The 17,303-nt window shown below is 47.1% G+C and overlaps 5 protein-coding genes across 5 annotated transcripts; 2 read left to right on the forward strand and 3 right to left on the reverse strand.

Annotated features, from left to right (window-relative positions):
* Nucleotides 1–1,065: 1,065 nt before the first annotated feature.
* On the reverse strand, nucleotides 1,066–3,071 carry BDV38DRAFT_293980 (amino acid/polyamine transporter I; the record flags this gene model as incomplete). The annotated part of the gene is made up of 4 exons (XM_032062395.1): nucleotides 1,066–1,666; nucleotides 1,720–2,481; nucleotides 2,559–2,815; nucleotides 2,899–3,071. The coding sequence occupies 4 exons, from the start codon at nucleotides 3,069–3,071 to the stop codon at nucleotides 1,368–1,370; spliced, it is 1,491 nt and encodes a 496-aa protein (XP_031912405.1). The 3' UTR covers nucleotides 1,066–1,367.
* A 537-nt stretch (nucleotides 3,072–3,608) lies between these two features.
* Nucleotides 3,609–4,085, forward strand: BDV38DRAFT_284089 (uncharacterized protein; the record flags this gene model as incomplete). Its single annotated transcript, XM_032060187.1, has 1 exon — nucleotides 3,609–4,085. One exon carries the CDS (start codon nucleotides 3,609–3,611, stop codon nucleotides 4,083–4,085), a length of 477 nt encoding a protein of 158 aa, XP_031912406.1.
* A 7,245-nt stretch (nucleotides 4,086–11,330) lies between these two features.
* BDV38DRAFT_284091 (putative arsenate reductase (Arc2)) lies at nucleotides 11,331–11,908 on the reverse strand (the record flags this gene model as incomplete). Its single annotated transcript, XM_032060188.1, has 3 exons — nucleotides 11,331–11,521; nucleotides 11,583–11,697; nucleotides 11,753–11,908. 3 exons carry the CDS (start codon nucleotides 11,906–11,908, stop codon nucleotides 11,331–11,333), a joined length of 462 nt encoding a protein of 153 aa, XP_031912407.1.
* A 419-nt stretch (nucleotides 11,909–12,327) lies between these two features.
* On the forward strand, nucleotides 12,328–13,671 carry BDV38DRAFT_293982 (arsenic resistance protein; the record flags this gene model as incomplete). Its single annotated transcript, XM_032062396.1, has 4 exons — nucleotides 12,328–12,607; nucleotides 12,666–12,808; nucleotides 12,859–12,945; nucleotides 13,021–13,671. 4 exons carry the CDS (start codon nucleotides 12,328–12,330, stop codon nucleotides 13,669–13,671), a joined length of 1,161 nt encoding a protein of 386 aa, XP_031912408.1.
* A 119-nt stretch (nucleotides 13,672–13,790) lies between these two features.
* Nucleotides 13,791–16,206, reverse strand: BDV38DRAFT_284093 (Zn(II)2Cys6 transcription factor; the record flags this gene model as incomplete). The annotated part of the gene is made up of 8 exons (XM_032060189.1): nucleotides 13,791–14,690; nucleotides 14,750–15,010; nucleotides 15,063–15,496; nucleotides 15,548–15,813; nucleotides 15,865–15,956; nucleotides 16,012–16,026; nucleotides 16,092–16,106; nucleotides 16,159–16,206. The coding sequence occupies 8 exons, from the start codon at nucleotides 16,204–16,206 to the stop codon at nucleotides 13,791–13,793; spliced, it is 2,031 nt and encodes a 676-aa protein (XP_031912409.1).
* Between the last annotated feature and the right edge of the window lie 1,097 nt (nucleotides 16,207–17,303).

Raw genomic sequence — 17,303 nt, forward strand, 5'->3', positions numbered from 1 at the left:
AACAAAGAATGTCACTACAATGTTGCTATGATCAGAGGCTAAATATTTATTTACCAGCTCAATAAATTGCTTTCTATATGCTAAACCGGTCGTCAACAGAAATCCATGTAACACTCGACTATATCATCACCATACTAAAACCAGCTACTTTTATTCCATATCACAAAGAGACCCGTTCAGAACGGGTTATTTAGCTGTCTATTATAGTGAAAATATTAACAGGACTAATATTGTTTAACCTCCCGAGGTCTCCGTACAGTGATCTCCACCATAGGGTTTTTTCCTTTTCTATTTTACTATGCTATATATACCCCGTAAGCGCTGAACATCGGAGTCTATTAAGCCACACCTTTAAATTAACACCCATCATTGGCCGTAGATACTACTAGTTTCCGTACTATAGTCCCCACCGAATAGGGCTGAGCCGCGTTGTTGCCCTACCCCTGGGCCCTTTTCCATGACCTACTTCTCAATAGACTCATCTTATTCGTACTTTTCCCACAATTAGTATAGTTCTAATAGGTGAAGACCATATATTATATATATTATGGCAGCTAATACTTTCTATCACACAATTTATCAACACAGTGGTTAAGTCGAAAGAGCAACTATCACTAATCTACGAAGACATGTCCTAATATATGCCGTGTCTCCTTAGAGCCCGTACAGAATTCCTTTTAGTGCATGTCGTTCCATCTGTCAGTATCGCGGCGGATTCTCGTGGGTTAGTCCGTTTGTTAGTAGGCTGGCTTGAAGGTCGCTTCTTGAAGTATTTAATATCCTATTCTCAATAGTAAAGGAGATGCAGAAAACCTCATCCCTTAGTTCCACTCTTGCAGATCTGCAGTCGTTAATTTCTCAGGTAAGGAGCTGATTCCTCTTGTTCGGTTGGAAATCGAACTCAATATTCAGGTTCATCTGTTGACTTGAATGGGTACCCCAAATAGGAGTCGTCTTTTCTGACTTGCCACTGATTTACGTATATGTGCTTATTGTTGGCTGTTCACAACTAAGAGCAAATAAAGATAACAAGTCATATTATTTATATATATAAATTAGTTACCTGTAGAGTTGGAGCGACTAGGCACAGAAACTTCTCAGTGAAAAAAAAAATCATAAATAGAGCTAGAAAAATTGAACTAATCTCAAAATTTAGGACGATACCAATCTAGAGGAACTCGTATGTAGTTGGGAAGATCTTCCACTCCGTAGCTGGCTTAGGAATGTGGTGGTGGGTGAATGGTCCAAGTGGACAAAAGGCGAAGTCTAACTAGTACCCTCCAGTGTAGGGGGCTGAAGTATATTAGTCCCCTAATTCTTCTCAGCGCCATCGCCCCTCGCTTGCTGATAGGTCTGACTTTCACCAGTCAATGTTCCTTCCGCCACCACCAGTACACACCCCCAGAACAAATAGACAGCAAGGCGACCACCGGAGCAAGCCAGAACGGTAAGCCCGTATCGCTATGCCCATCCCGGGAGATGAACGGAGTCAGAAGGAGACATGCCTGGCAGGCGAGAAAGGTATATGGAGCGAACGTCCAAACGCGGAATGGATAGTCCTGAGACGGGACTCGTCGTCGCATCAGCAGTAGGGCGATCACTACCGCGCCACAAACCACTGCCATTTGGTATTGGGTGACATCGACCAGAAATATGTACGCATCGCCTGAACCTTGTCAGTCTTGTCATCGTCGCCGCGCGCTTGGAATGACTACCGACCAAATGGCAGCAAAAGGATTGCAATCAGAGCAGACCCGAAGAGGAAGAAAAATGACAACACTGTCGCCGTGCCGGAGGTGGGGCGATTCGTCAACAAGCCTGCTGCTGGGATGACACCCTCACACGCGAGCTCGCGCACAACGCGTACCAGAGCGAAAGAGGTTGAGAGTAAACTGCCGAAGGTGGAAAGGGCCACAGCGGCCGCCGTGATCCGCGCTGCTTGGTCGCCGAAGACGATACCCAGGAGCATCGCAACGAGCCGGGTCCCTTGGCCACCGATCTCGTCGGGGTTGGCCACGATAAAACATGCTATATTGGCCATGAGGTAGAGAATTCCAACCGTCCCTAGACCCAGAATTCCAGCGCTCTTTAATGTTCGGACCGGGTCCTTCACCTCGTCGAGAACATACGCTGCATTGTGCCATCCTTGAAACGAAGCTAAGATCTTGAGCAGAGCGACCAGATAGTCGTACGGGTCTGTTGATGACCCGTAAAAGGGGTGATGGAAATTTCTCCATGGGTCTTCGATCCCCGGAGTCAGCCCCGCGATAGTCGCGAGGCCGGTGAGCACTAATCCCAGTAGAATGGCGATCTTCACCAGGCTCACTGCATTCATGATTCGCAAGGTTGCATCCGGTGAGATGCATTGTAAGGCAGTGATCAGTAGAAGTACACCCACACACATAGCGCGTTTCCCTATCTCGCCGGTGTTGCCATTCACCGCAAGCAGCAGGTTATCCACCACGACGACACACGACAGACCTGTATCACCGTCGAATTTCGAGGTCAACTCAGTCTAGTGTTTTCGGCGTGACAGCACAGTAGCAGAGGAGCATTACCGGCAAATCCTAACAAGATATAGAAGGCATAGAGGGTAGTACTGAGCCCATGCGGTCGCGGAAATACCCTTGCTAGATACAACTTTTCTCCTCCGCTTCGTGGCATGAGGCATCCGAACTCCAGCCAGATAAACATACCGCAGAACGATAGGGTTAGTCCGGCGAGCCATAAGAAGAGTGCGGCACCTACACTGCGTACCCCGAGGACGATTGATGAAGGAACGGAAAAGATCGCGGCTCCGATGATGCGATTCATTCTGCCGAGGCTCAGTCAACACTGTTTTTTTTTTTTTTTTTTTTTTTTTTTTTTTATGGTAGAGATAATCTGAACATGACTAACAACAGCAGAGTCGTTGATCGTAGACCGAGGCGGCGCTTATTGTTTAGGTAGCGAGTTTCGATATCGAGGATGGGACTCTCCTCGTTTCCCGCCGAGTGGTCAGGTACCAATCGACGATAAAGCGGTCGTTCGCTTATTGGATCGGGACCACTCCTATATTGCGCGCTTGCCATTTTCTAGTGTGACTGAGAGAAAAACAACAAGAAGGGCTCGGAACTCTTAGAAAGGGAGGGGGAGGAAATAGAATCACATTGATCATCGGCGTGAGGCACGAAGGAAAAGGAACGGAAAGGGTGGCGGAACAGGACAGACGGTGAAGACGGTTACTAGTAGTCGGCATATCAATTTCCTGTTCTGTCGCCTCCAGTCATTTAATGCTGCCAAGGCAACCCTAAGACAGGTCATCCCATCACAAGGTCAAGTTCCAACTGACAGTACATCGCCGTGAAACTGTATCTAGATATAATGTATTCTCATAACTTTAGTCTGTTCATATAGCCTGAACGATTAAGATCGATCTTGGTTTCACATTCACCTCATGACCAGTCTATGGTGAAGCATACAGTATCATGTTACAAGTCAATCCAGTTCTGTTATATTTCAGAGGCAACAGGCGAAGTTGAGCCGGACTTCAAGGTATTCCATATCTGTATTTAAGTCAATCACGGTTTGTCAAACGGCAAGAATAACAATCTTTTCGTTTTCATACCATGGCCCTTTGCAGTTCCAATTTCATGATAACCGGCAGGTACGCCAGGAGGATGCGATACGCAGATGGGTTTCCCTGTGTCATGAGAATCTGGACCGCTGCTGCGAATAACTTGGTGGGAGAGGCAGGTAATCTACCGTTTGCGACCTTTCCTCATCTACCCCTGACATACAAGGCGCTTGACTACTTGACCACTGACATGCTCCCCGTTGTTGGCATTGGATGGGCTCATGTTCCGGATGCAAACCCCGGTTCGCCTATTCCAGAGGGAACACTTCTGAGCCAAGTCGAAGATACTGCACTCTACGCTACTCGGGTCGTCGGGAAAGTGTCTTCGTGCGAGGTATCGGCATCCATTTCGCCCGAGCGGTGGAAAGAAGCTTGGAAACAGGTAGTTCATAGGCACCCCATTCTCCGGACAATCATGGTCGAAAGTCCCTTTTGTTGGATAGTCACGTCGCTAGGACCTCACCAGTAGAACCATCAACGATTTCAACCTCCATGATAGTCGATCAGATTACGTACAAGCTACTAGTTCTACTACTATGAAGTGCGGGGCTACCGTTGATACGCCCGGTCCATGTGCATCAAGAGGGTCAAACCTCACGGCAGGATACAGGAATTGACGCATGTAATCGCATTAGGGAGATCACTTTCGTCGGGCAGAGAGAGAGAAATAAACAACTGGGGAAGAGCGGTACAAAGTTACGTTCCACGGTGGTGCCAGTTTTCTTGGGGAAAACGGACCCGACCAGATCTGGACCGCTAATCCATCGGGATCTGGTCTTCTCGATCTATTTATATGCGCCGGTACCGATGCACACACACCCGACGAAGGATTGGGAGGAGAATCTCGATCCGCCATCCACCACACGATCTTTAACCGTTATCACCCAGCCTGAGGGTACCGTGACATCTCGCCTCGATTCATCCGGGGTGCCAGGGAATGAATTCATCCTTCTTTTGATGTCTCCTGCTGTATCCTGGGTGCTGAGTACTGCCGCAGTGTGCGACTTGTTCTACTATTCCGAAGCCGTCTGCTGGTCAGACTGCTATCAAGCGCTTCCCTCTTCAACGCTTATCCTTCGAGTCCGCCCCGACATCTTGTCGGCCTAGCAGCAGCCGGACCACCGCGTCATGTCCACCTTCAGCCGCACAGGATAACGGTGTCCGGCCCCAGTTAGCCTTGGACTCCGCCTCGACATCTTTTCGGTCCAGCAGTAGCCGGACCACGGATTCATGTCCGCGCCAGGCCGCGTATAACAGGGGTGTCCGGCCCAGGTTATCCCTCGAATCCGCCTCCACATCTGGTCGCTCCAGCAGTAGCCGGACCACCGCGTCATGTCCCCCTCCCGCCGCAAAGGACAACGGGGTCTGACCCCAGTGCGCCTTCGAATCCGCCTCAACGTCTCGTCGGCTCAGCAGTAGCCTGACCACGGCTTCATGTCCGCGCCAGGCTGCATATAACAACGGGGTCCGACCCAAGTGATCCCGCGAGTCCGCCTCCACATCTGGTCGGTCCAGCAGTAGCCTGACCACGACCTCATGTCCACCCCCCGCAGCATAGGACATCGGAGTTAATCCATCGTTATCCCTCGAGTCCGCCTCAACGTCTGGTCGGTCCAGCAGTTGGCTGACGACCGCTTTATAACCCCCCCGAGCCGCGTAGGATAACGGAGTTAACCCATTCTTATCCTTAGAATCCGCTCCCGTCCCTTGTCGATTCAGTAATAGCCTGACCACCGCTTCATGACCCCCCCGAGCCGCATAGGATAACGGCGTTAACCCATCGTTATCCTGCGGGTCGGCCCTAATACCGTTGTTTGCGACCAGGAGCTTTACCAAGCCGTCCTTCCCCTCCCGCGCGAGTAGATGTAGGATCGTCCTCCCGCCCTCGTCCTGACGCGTGGTATGCTGAAACGTTAGGACCCCTGCGAGCCCAGGAGCCGCACATAAGAGAGACAGCAGGTCAACTGGCATCAGATATTGGGCGGACAGGAGGATCAGTTCGATCGGGAGATGGGCTCCCATCCTAGACACACTCATCGTATAATCCACAGGTCTAACTAGGACGTCGAATAACGGGAATCATTCCCACGAAGAACAATCTTTAAAAATAAACGAGGTAATAATGGGGGGGTTTGTTGAACTTGTGGGGCAAAAGTCGGTCCAAACTTTACTACGCAAGCTGTCGCTGTGTGTCTCATACCTAACCCGATGATTGGTACAGAGCGGGCCCTATACCTTTCTAGTTCTCCAGACTATCGGTAAGTGGCCAATCGTTAAGAGGACTAAGAAACACTTTCCGCCGTGGTCACGTTCCTGAACGTCAGTCGAACGTGGTTTGCGTTATCTTGGCTTATCGACTCTGAATACATAAGCGTTGTTGTTGTTGTTGTTGTTGTTGTTGTTGTTGTTGTTGTTCTCCGGAGTCCGGAATTTCCTGCCCGCCGCACCACCCAATGTAATGATTGGCCACAACTTGGCACAAGCTGGGTAGCGGCCCGTTACTATATTTATCGTCTTTCGGGATCTGTCTCTTTTGCCGAACGGGTGCATCCACCGTCTGGCGCACAAATACGGGAGAAATGAAGCTGACCGATAGGGATCTTAATCGATGAAATCTCATTCTCCTTTCTATCAGTCTCGTTCGGGTTGTGATTATTATGGACTGGCAGCAATCAGGATGGTGTCCGGAGTATTCTGAGTACGCCATGGCTATGGGTGCTATCTGACTTCTTTCCCTTCCAGCCCGGCCTTGTATGAAGCCGGTAACATGGAACCTACCAGAGGTGTTGATACGAGGATTAGAGAGGATGATTCTCATTGGACAAGCTTCCCGTCACCAAAAGCACGAGAACCGCTTGGTTCGAATAGCTCCGGCGACGTGGATGGCATATATTGTTGGATTGGATTTGCTGGAAAAGAGATCTTGCATTCTGATATTGGGCAGTGAGGTTGGAGGACGAGGCGGAGCTGATGGGTTGAGTGAGTGCTTTGAAAGCTCGTAAAGAGGGGACAGCCCATCAGCTAAAGCCATGCACTCCGACCGACGTGATACTGACGGACTGTAGATTGCCGATTCAAGTTATCTTCCAAAGACCGGCTCACTAACGTTAATCTTGGCCAAGTCAACAGGGAAGGGACCCACCATGGCGACATCTACTAGAAAACGCGGGAATTTACAAATACACGGTACCCGAATAACCCTGATAAAGTATCATTTTCCACTTTCCGGACCTTCTTTGGGCCGTCTCGTATTGTGGAACATAGGTCCCATTGAGTCTCAAGAATCTAGAGCAAGAGCACCGCCAACCTCCCCAAAAACAGACAGCAAAACATACAACAGGAGGGATTCGCTGGTGGTCACCCACCCAACTACTAACCTCCCGGCGTGTGGCTTAAGTACGGCTGAGCGGACGGGAAGCCCTGTTCTCCACACCCTATGGTCGTATGTGCTAGATTTGTCGTTGCAGACATATATATTCTAGAAATAATGGCTGAGGGAAGGCAATTACCAGAAACCAATATGTTATTCTAATATACATGAAGCAAGAGCGTGGGAATTGCATCGAAGAATAATATACCTGAGAGCTCAGAGAAGAATGATACTGGCTAATAAACTAGTCACGACAGTTATTCTAAGTATAATAAGTGAGTTATACACAAGCAACTACCTCATATTTGATTAGTCCAACTTTGACTCATTGCAGAAAGATCACGCTTAAATACCTTTCGCGGACTCTAGGTATGGTTATCGGTGTAGCTTTGAATATAATTCTGCTGTTTCTATTAATATATTCGGAGTCAAATCTGTAGGGTATATATTGAAGAACACAGCTGTCTCTTGTATAAGAATAGCAAGTTCAATAGCAATTCTTCAATAACAGAATACAGACTCGGAGTGATTTCATGTCGCTTCTACTATAAAGAATCTTGCTGTATCCGAGAATATTCCAGGGAAAAGTAAAATTAGAACAATAATAGAGATCTTCTATATTGGTCTTCTCAGCCAACTTCCTAAGACCTCGTTTTGAAACAGGAATAGGAAAAAAGGAAATAATATTAATCTCTGTCATTAAAACACCGGTTATCAATCTCTAAGCTCGAAATGTGACACTATACAGAGCGGCAGGACCCTTTCACCAGAAATACAATCCTAGAGAGAGCAAACAAGGACATACATATAACCTACAGTATTGAAGTACAATATGTAGTCAAAATGAGTAGCCCTTAGGTGTCTAGACGGATGTACAGCATGTATAGATACATTCTAAGAGAAAAGACTTTCATGTTTGTAAGCCAATAGTTGTGTTATTTCTGTTATAAGGGAGCTCAAAGTCAACTGTCAGTAGAAATGAAGTAGGAGTATGGCCGCTCACCTTGTTATTACCGTTGCAAGAGCGGACATGGGCTCCATCAGAGCAAGACTGAGTACCAGCGGTACACTCTGGACTGTAAGGGACTGTCACTGGCCAACGGGGGTGTAGAAGCATGCGTACATGACCATTAAAGGCTATGTCGCCGGACACTTCTTGCCCGTGAGACATTGGTTATGTATCTTGAACACTCCAGAGACAGAACCAAAGGGCTTCTTTACCGCTTGGATCTTCACAAAAGTCTTTGGGAACAGCACCCTGTACAGCGAGGGCTGTGAAAGCTAGAATGGCTGTTTATAGATATTAATCTTTGTTCAGTCTGTGCTTGGGAAGTCTCCATACCTGTGAGCTTAGATAGATACATAGCGGACTTGCCGGGTCAGAAGTTGTTGCAGAAGTGGTCACTTGGACCAGGACAACGGGGTTATCGCTAGGGATGTGAACGCTTGTTGATAGCGAATACTGATGGACTACATGTCGGTGACTGACGATTTGATTCATACTTTTTTGAGTTTGGGTCGTTTTTGCTGTTTGACTTGGTCATTGTATATAGTTCATGCCTGGTGTAGTACAGGTGAAGTTATATATGTGATATGAGATCGATGTAGTGTGGTATTGGACTCTCCGCAATATTTATGGCTTTATCCACGGCTTTAACCTTTGTTAATTTGCTCGTTATGTTAGGTGCGCTCAGTCAGAAATATATAAATTTAGGGTAAATCAAGCCAAGTGTATGGGCTAAAGGGGAAGTAAGCAACAACTCATCTGACTGTACTAGTGGAAGTCACAGGATTGAGGCTCATATAAATAAGTTTGCCTCAGTCTGTCCCTTGTTCTAAACCGAATGGAATCCTCTTATATTCTCAAGCTAATAAAAAAGGTGGCCATACCTCCTACCCCCCCAAAATTTTGGATACTCAGCTAACCAAGGATTCGTCAGCTAGGACTTGAATATGGACAAGAATAGCAATGTTAAATCCACCTCCAAGAAGGGCAGCAGATGTCACCAAGTTGATGCTTTAAGGCTTGATGAGGTGGATTACGATATCAAAGGACTGCCTCTGGAGGAAATTGTTCAAGATATAGCAAACGATATGCCGGCGGATGCGATGAAGAAGAAGTGGGGATTGGACGAACGCAAGATAAATTGATTATGTTTCAAGTCGTATTTATGTCTTTCCTTCCCACTATTGTTCTGGTAGTAGGCCTTCACCTGAGTGATGGTGATCTGAATTGAAGCATTCGTGGGGCTCCAGATAGAGGAGGAGAGGGAAAGAGGTGATGTCCCAGGCTGCAAAATGAATGAAAAAACAGATGATGCGGGGCACGATGCCTCTGGAGAAAAACCAATTCAGTCCAGCGTTTATAATTAGATGTGGTTTGGCTCTTCGAGTGTCCAAACGGCCTAATTTACAGTAATATCCTGCTCGACTCCGCACTTCTCATGGTAAATTAGAGAATTTCGCACCCCATGACCATTTGTACTAGATATATCAAGAAATAATCCATAGTATTCCAGATAAGACCAGAGGATCAATCTCACTGTCCACAATAATCGCCAATATTCGAAAAGACAATTTCGCCCGATCCTGCTATGTACTTCTCACGGTTGCCTTTAAGTAACAAATTATCGGGTTGCCAAAAGATAAAATATAGTAAATAGATGATTTACTCATAGTGGTATAAATAAATTATGGTATTAAGAGACTGTATTCATCCGGCCAAGATATGTGGATGCGTAGATATCACGTTCCAGTTTCGACTTTTCGTCTCTTTTTCCATTGTTCTGTGGATTCACCAGTGGAGCGTAAGTACGGATAAGTACAAGATGTTGCCCCCAGCGCACGTATGTAGTACGACGTCGTTAGGCAACTGTGTTAATCATAGAGTGAAATGGATATGCTGTGAGGTATGGTACTCTATATCTAGCTAGTATTGATATAAGCTTATCATCGCACATGAGTTACATAGCACCAGTAAACTTCTATCACAACTCTGCAGTGTACTTTAAAATCAGTGCGTTTGATAGGCCCCAATACGACACCCGCATGAGTCTACTTTTGCTCTCTCACTCGTTACGCTTGAATTCAGGCGACAGGGAAGGGATCATAGTTGATGGAAAGTAAAGCCTCCATATCCCACGGCTATAGGTGAATATCAATGAATTAGCAATAATCAGGATCGCCTATCCAGAAATATTCTATGTTGCGCACCCGCCTCCTCCTAAGACTTTCCAAGCCGCGCGTGTACTGCCCAGGATAATTCTACAAATCCAACAATGCCACGACGGGAGGACATCCCCAGTCCTTGATGTTTGGCAACCGAGTTTTCTGAGGTCTGGCTGAAGGAAACTTTTATGTCCGAAATTAAAGTTTGATATGAATGAAATGTATCTTTCTCGGCGCGAAGAGCATCCGATATCCTCAGGAACATCGACCAGAATTGATGGGTGCAACAGTGAGAAAGAAATTTCAGATAACTCCAGACTGGCAATTATATGTGAAACACGACTTGATGTTTCCTCACTATCCTACATTCACGGCGCCTTCTAGTGTCCCCTGGTAGGTGATAATTAGTGTGTGCACCGAGGGTTTAGCCAGGTCCTTTTGAATTCAATTGAAGACATCGACTACATCAAACTTAGTACAGATCGTCGAACGTGATAGGCGGCTTCGGTGTGCTGCGAGAGACCCATGACATTGAGAATTCAATAGCTTTGCGGATTAATAGAAACTGTAAAGTAAACAGATACTTGGTTGTTTATTGAGCTGAGCCTAGATTGTGGCACACCCGGGAATACCAGATAGCAAATGGTACCCATGTTAAACCTATGCGGATACTAGACATCCAAATCGCTATGCTTATCTGCATCCAAATCCATAGAAATTACAGCATGTGGCCTGACTTTATGTACTCCTGCTTCTCATTCTTCTGACCCTTACACCATTACACCCATCTCAATTACACTCACCAAGGACTCACCAAAGACTCAGTATATATCACACCTAAAAGCAGTAACACACTCAGAGCTCGTTACACTTCTGGCCAAGTAGATAATAATGTCTTAAATACGGCCGAGCGGACGGGAATCCCTATTTTTAATACCTTATGGTCGTGTATGTCTTCCTAAACTAAGTCGAAGAATCATAGCTTTCTTGCAAAGGACATGCAGTTTCCATTCCCCGACCTAAGAGGCCTCCTACCAGTGTATCTTGCACTTAGAGCATAATTATATACGATCAATTGTATATATCATCTTAAATCCATTAATCGTCATATGATCACCAACAGATACCAAATAGGTACCATAAAAATCATATCGCCATTCTAGGGAAATACCAAACTTATCCGGAAGTCGGCTTCGCCCAGAACGACGCATCATATTCGTCCATAAGCTCCGTATATTCCGGCCCTGCAGCGACCCAGCCTTTAATACCACCTTCCAATACTAAGCTCTTCAGGTTCGTCTCCCCTTGGTCCTGAAGATAATCCGCGAACCAACCGCCAGCCCGCGTTCCACGGCCTCTGGATGACCCTGTGCGGAAATCAATAACACATTCTTACTTACTATTAAGGTCTTACAGAGAATAACGCACCACAATACCAAATAACACTCTTCACTTTACTCGCCGCTAGGAGCTTGTAAAGGGTAGGAATGGCTGGATATAGACTCTGGGCTGGGAGGTTTAAGGATCCCCGGATGGTGCCTCCCTATGCTTCTTTGTTAACCTGTGCTCTTATTAGATGGATTAGGCTCCCGACATACCTCGTAATCTGTACGTCGCAGGTCTACGAGAACAAAGTCCTTGCCGGGTTGTTTACCCTCCTTGAACCATTGTAAAAACTCTTGGCGGGGTAGTGTGGCTGCAGCGCCCCTTGGGGCAGGATAGGCTGCATGCCATGGAGCTTCAACTGTAGACATATTGAATGGATTTAATCGATTAATTCTCGCTGGCATGGTGGTGAGTGTAGATATTGTCGTAAGATTTCTTCATCGTTGATATTGACCTTGAGACACCACTCTAAATAGGGTTAGGGCGGGGTATGTCACCTCCATTTCCTGATTGGCTGTAGAGACTTCGGTATCTCCATCTGGCGTTGTCCAATCAGTATCGACCAGTGACATACCCTGAGTATCAAAACCTAGTACAAGGGAATAGGGTCTGTGGAAGACCACTCTCATGTGTATTCCTGTATAAAGTTCACATTTTGGAGGGAAGGATCGTTTTGATATACCTCTAGTACAGAACTGAGCTTCTGGCCAACGAACACTACAACCAAGCTTGGCTGTCAGCTTCACACCTACTCCCATGATATACCCTAATACGCAGTGAAACAACGATGGCTTGCGCAAAAGGTCAGACCCATTCCAAATACCCACCTGAACCCATTACAGAGTCCTCTGGGCCAACAGCAGATGTGGAGAAACAAGTGAATCCAGAGTCCTCAGACAGACCTCAGGAAAAGCAATCGGCGTTCAAGAATCTCGGGCTTCTGGACCGATTCCTCGCAGTATGGATCTTTCTGGCTATGGCAATTGGAATAATCCTGGGCAACTTCGTCCCGAACACTGGACCTGCGCTGCAACAAGGGAAATTTGTGGGAGTATCAATCCCTATAGGTGAGTGTTTCTGGTGATGTTCTTCCTTGACCACCGATTACTGATCCTATTTCGACAGCCGTTGGTCTACTCGTCATGATGTATCCCATTCTATGTAAGGTTAGATATGAGAGCTTGCATCATGTTTTTCGGGCTCGCGGTATTTGGGTTCAGATCGCCTTTAGCGTTGTTGTTAATTGGATCATTGCTCCATTTTTCATGGTACGTTACTTATACTTATCCTCTCTGTCCAGTTTGTAACAGTTCTTCAGCTAGCATTGGCTTGGGCCTTTTTACCCGACGAACCGGAGCTACGACAAGGACTGATTCTTGTTGGACTGGCACGGTGTATCGCTATGGTAAGTCACTTCTCACCCCCTATACCTCATAGTCCAAGGGTCTGTCACCATAGCGTCGAAGCTCACAACCACTAGGTCTTAATCTGGACAGGCCTCGCTGGAGGCGACAACGAATACTGCGCGATTCTAGTCGCCATCAACTCCCTCCTCCAAATGGTTCTCTTCGCACCAATGGGCGTATTCTTCATCGAAGTAATAAGCGGCGACACCATCACATTCGAGTACAGCACCGCCGCCAAAAGCGTCGCCGTATTCCTCGGAATTCCCCTCGGCGCGGCAATCCTCACACGCTTCCTCCTCCGCTGGATAACCAGCGCACGATGGTACGACCAAGTATTCCTTAAATGGATCAGCCCGTTATCCCTCATCGGACTCCTATTCACGATCCTGGTACTCTTTGCCTCGCAGGGTCGTCAGGTGGTGCATCAGATCGTCTCCGTGGTTCGTGTCGCGGCACCGCTTATTGTGTATTTCGCTGTTATCTTCTTCGCAACGCTTTTCATCACGTATAAAATGGGCTTTGGGTACAGGTTGGCAGCGACGCAGAGCTTCACGGCGGCTAGCAATAACTTTGAGTTGGCTATTGCTGTTGCTGTGGCGACGTTTGGGGAGAATAGTAACCAGGCTCTTGCTTCTACTGTTGGGCCGCTTATTGAGGTTCCCGTGCTGTTAGGGCTGGTTTATGCTGTGAGGCTGGTAGCCAATCGGCTGGGTTGGAAGGATTGATTAATGTTTTATATAATTCAGAAACTGTGATTAGCTCAAAATGATTCATTTCCATGATAGCGTCCAGGACGAGTCCAGGCCTAATGTAGCCAGTATCTCCTGCTGAAGAGTATTGGGGGTTAAGCATTTGGGGGCAAGTAGTCAAACGCTTCGACTTCATCCGTAATTGGGAACCCCTGAAGACCCTCGAAGATATCATTATTCCACGCTGTGTCTTGAAAGAGGATTTGTAGGGCCGGATCGATGGCAAAAGTTGTCTGATTGGCGTCTTCTGTTGCCAGAACAGGCTGTAGCTGGGTGTGATCAGCATGAACGCTCGCATTGGGCCTTGTGCCTGAAGGAGTCAAGGAAGACTGTTGCGATCGCTCTGATTGATCTCTAATTCTTTCCAAAACCGCTAAACATCGCGTTGCAGCCTCATTATTTTGACTCAGCTGGGAAAGGCAGTCGCGCGCCCTTGATATAGAGAGAGCCCATAGCTCCTGGTTCACCGAATCCGGACTCATATCCAATGGTTGATGCGGTCTCAAGTAATGGATGCTTAGGACAATGGTCGCCTGGAATAGAAAATACGTGGCGTACCAGCTCAGGCCAACATGGATGTTGTTGCGGTAATCTAAGCAGAATGTCGTAATGTCTTGGATAGTCTCAATCGCAACGTAATGACACATGTTCCGTGCTTCCTCGACATCGGATAATAAGCTGCACGAGCGCTGGCTCCCCCACCACAGCATCATTCTTAAATTCTGTTCTTTCCACCCGACTACTGCACGCGGGCCTCGAAACCAATCTGGCACGTCTTGTGCTGTGAAATACACGGGCAAAGAAAGCCTCCAGGCCTTCAGTCGATGGTCAAATGAGCGAGAGATCCTTAAGTCAAGGATGGTCTCTTTCGGCGTCGAAATCACATTACTATAAATGTTGTTTCCAATTGAAGCTAGTCGTGCATGTGCAATTATGGCGGAATATGTTGTAGGTCGTTCCGATGGCGTCGGAAGTGTCGAGGTTAAAGTGCATCCCTGTAGGTCCAGTCAGCCACCGGTCTCTTTCTTCGGCCAAGGGTAACGTTCTTTCTTACCGAGTCGTCTATATTACGGGGCAGGCAAGTCTCAATGAAGTTATCAGAGGCCATAACGGGTCTCCCAGTGGTAATGCCGAACCCACTATCGAAGCAATACACGATCCACCAGATGACTCTTCTTCGCTCATGGACTAACGAATCAGTGTTCGCTCCGGCTGGTGGCTCGCGATGAAGGCCCAACCCAAGAGCCATGCGGTAGGCTATTCCGATGAAATTATATCCAGTATTCGGCCGATCCCGCTTTTGGAGATAGTTTCCCTTGGCCCTGTCAGTATACTAGACCGGAGGGTCGTTATATATGGAAACTAACTATTAGGAGAAACGCTTGAACCGTGAGGAGAGTTCCGGACTCCAACATATGCATTGACATACGCGATCGTGCGGCGGAATAATATTGACATTCTCTCGAGCCAGAAGTGCCGCCAAGAATCCAATTCCCTATCGCCAGGACAATATAGAATATTGGATACCAACTCGACCGATCATGAAGCTGATGGCGAGCTTGATACTGTTGTCGAAATGTACTCTCATGCAAGACCGGGTAAGATGTATTATAATACGTGAAATAGGCATCAACTAAACCATCAAGGACGGCGGAGGTGCCCAGATGTGCTGAAAGCAGAAGGTCCGGACTCTGATTGGGGTCTTCAGGCGAGACCTGTGTTCGCTGATGTGTCTCTAAACCTGAATGCTCTGGGATCAAGCCTGGGACATTTCTTAAGATACTAGACCCTGCGCTATTGCCTATAAATATAGTTAGTTTACGTTGGTAGACGTAGATCCCTTGCAACATACCGAGATAGCCAGCTTCCGTGCTCCCTGTGGGCAAAGATGCCATGCCATCCAGGCCCAGTCTTCGTTCAGCAGGAGACCCCAGTGAAGCCTCGCTCCATTCAAACTCATCAACCGAAGCGGGGCTCACTCCTTCAAAAGCTGAGGGTTGCAGGGCATTCCGTGGAATAGCCGTCGTCTTCAGTGCGTCCTCGATATCAACATCCGGGTTGAGCCGACGCAAAAGTGCTGTTAAACTGGCGCAGCGACGTTCTATTTGATCCATGTTCCTAAATAGTCATCAGACAAACAGTCCAGTGAGGACATGATGCAACACCCACTTGCGCGTCAATGGCGTTCGCAACGATGGACGGCCGAAAATGCATGGTTTGTTGGCTCGGGAACAGTACGAGCAGGGCGGCGTCCCAGAGCACTGTGGGGCGTGTGAACGGAAGATCCAAGCAGGCGAATTGATCTGGAGTGGTTACCTTGCTTTTGCGTTTCTGTAGAATTTCGCGCAGTTTGTCAGTAAGAATCTCTCTCTGCTTCCAGTGACACTTTTTCTCACCCGACATTCTGTACACTGTCGCATATTAGTTGCATGGCCAGACCGGCACCACTGCTGGGTAACTTACTGCTCGCAGCTCGTGCGGGGCTGATGTAGAAGTTGAAGATTTTGGCATTGTGGAGCAGGGAATTTTCAAACTGAAAGATAAGATCTAATCATCATAATATTCTTGATCGAACTGGTCGTTGATATGGCTGGTATGAAGATCGGTTAGCATGCTTGAGGCAACGTCGGGTATGCACAAGGATGCAAACATCCCGAAATGCCCGAAAAAGGGCTTGCGCTTCCGGGTGACTAAGTAGAACCCTAATAACTAGATTATAACTGAAGAACTATAATCATCCATCGTCTGGTACTATCTATCACTCCTCCAATCTTCTTCTGTTTTTATACATACCTGTTTTTTGGTTCGTATTTGAACTATAATACTTTAATATTACAGTGGGTGCTCCATAAGGAGGTTGTTACGCTGCAGAAACTTTTGAAATATATTTTTCTGAGAAGATGTCACAACTTTAAAATTAAGCAAACATTACTCTATATTCCAGATGGAATTCCGTTTAATTTATTAGTAAAAAGTTTATATTAGAGTTTATCACCCAGGAAATACAAAAAAGGTTGCCAGGCACTAGGTATATAACGGGGATGGGTGGTACTTAGGTACACAGTTTTGATTGGAAGTGTCATGCTAAAACGGATGATCCCGAATAGATCTAAACAAGGAAAGCACACGATAAAGGGGAGGTACTAAAGGCATTGGCACGCCTTAAGAAGAGAGGGCTACTGCTATCACATACTGGCATTTCATTGTACCCATGACGGGTTTAAATAGGTTCATCACCCTGGCTACGACGATCCCGCACCAGTGAAACCCCACGGGGCATTCCTACGGAGAACAGTTCTCCGGCGCTGACAGGCCGGCTAATCATTGTTGTGCTTCAGTAGAAGTGTCGTTGAAGCTTTCCTTCTGTTATTAGTGGGACCCGCGTTCGGGCGACAGAAGGCCGACGGAAGTGTAACTGGGTGGGTCAAGCACTTCTGACGAGAACTTCAGTGTGCTCAATCTTGACATAACCGAGGATCTGTCCGTCTAGCACAAATGACGAAAAGCCTTCCGTGGGAAGTAATGTTTGGCATTGCTAAGGTCGCTGTCGCATGCGGATGTACTGGAACGATACTGAAGAAGCTGTAAATTAAGAGCAATGGGAAGGT

Source organism: Aspergillus pseudotamarii (genome assembly GCF_009193445.1).
Source record: "Aspergillus pseudotamarii strain CBS 117625 unplaced genomic scaffold BDV38scaffold_35, whole genome shotgun sequence".
Taxonomy (NCBI): domain Eukaryota; kingdom Fungi; phylum Ascomycota; class Eurotiomycetes; order Eurotiales; family Aspergillaceae; genus Aspergillus; species Aspergillus pseudotamarii.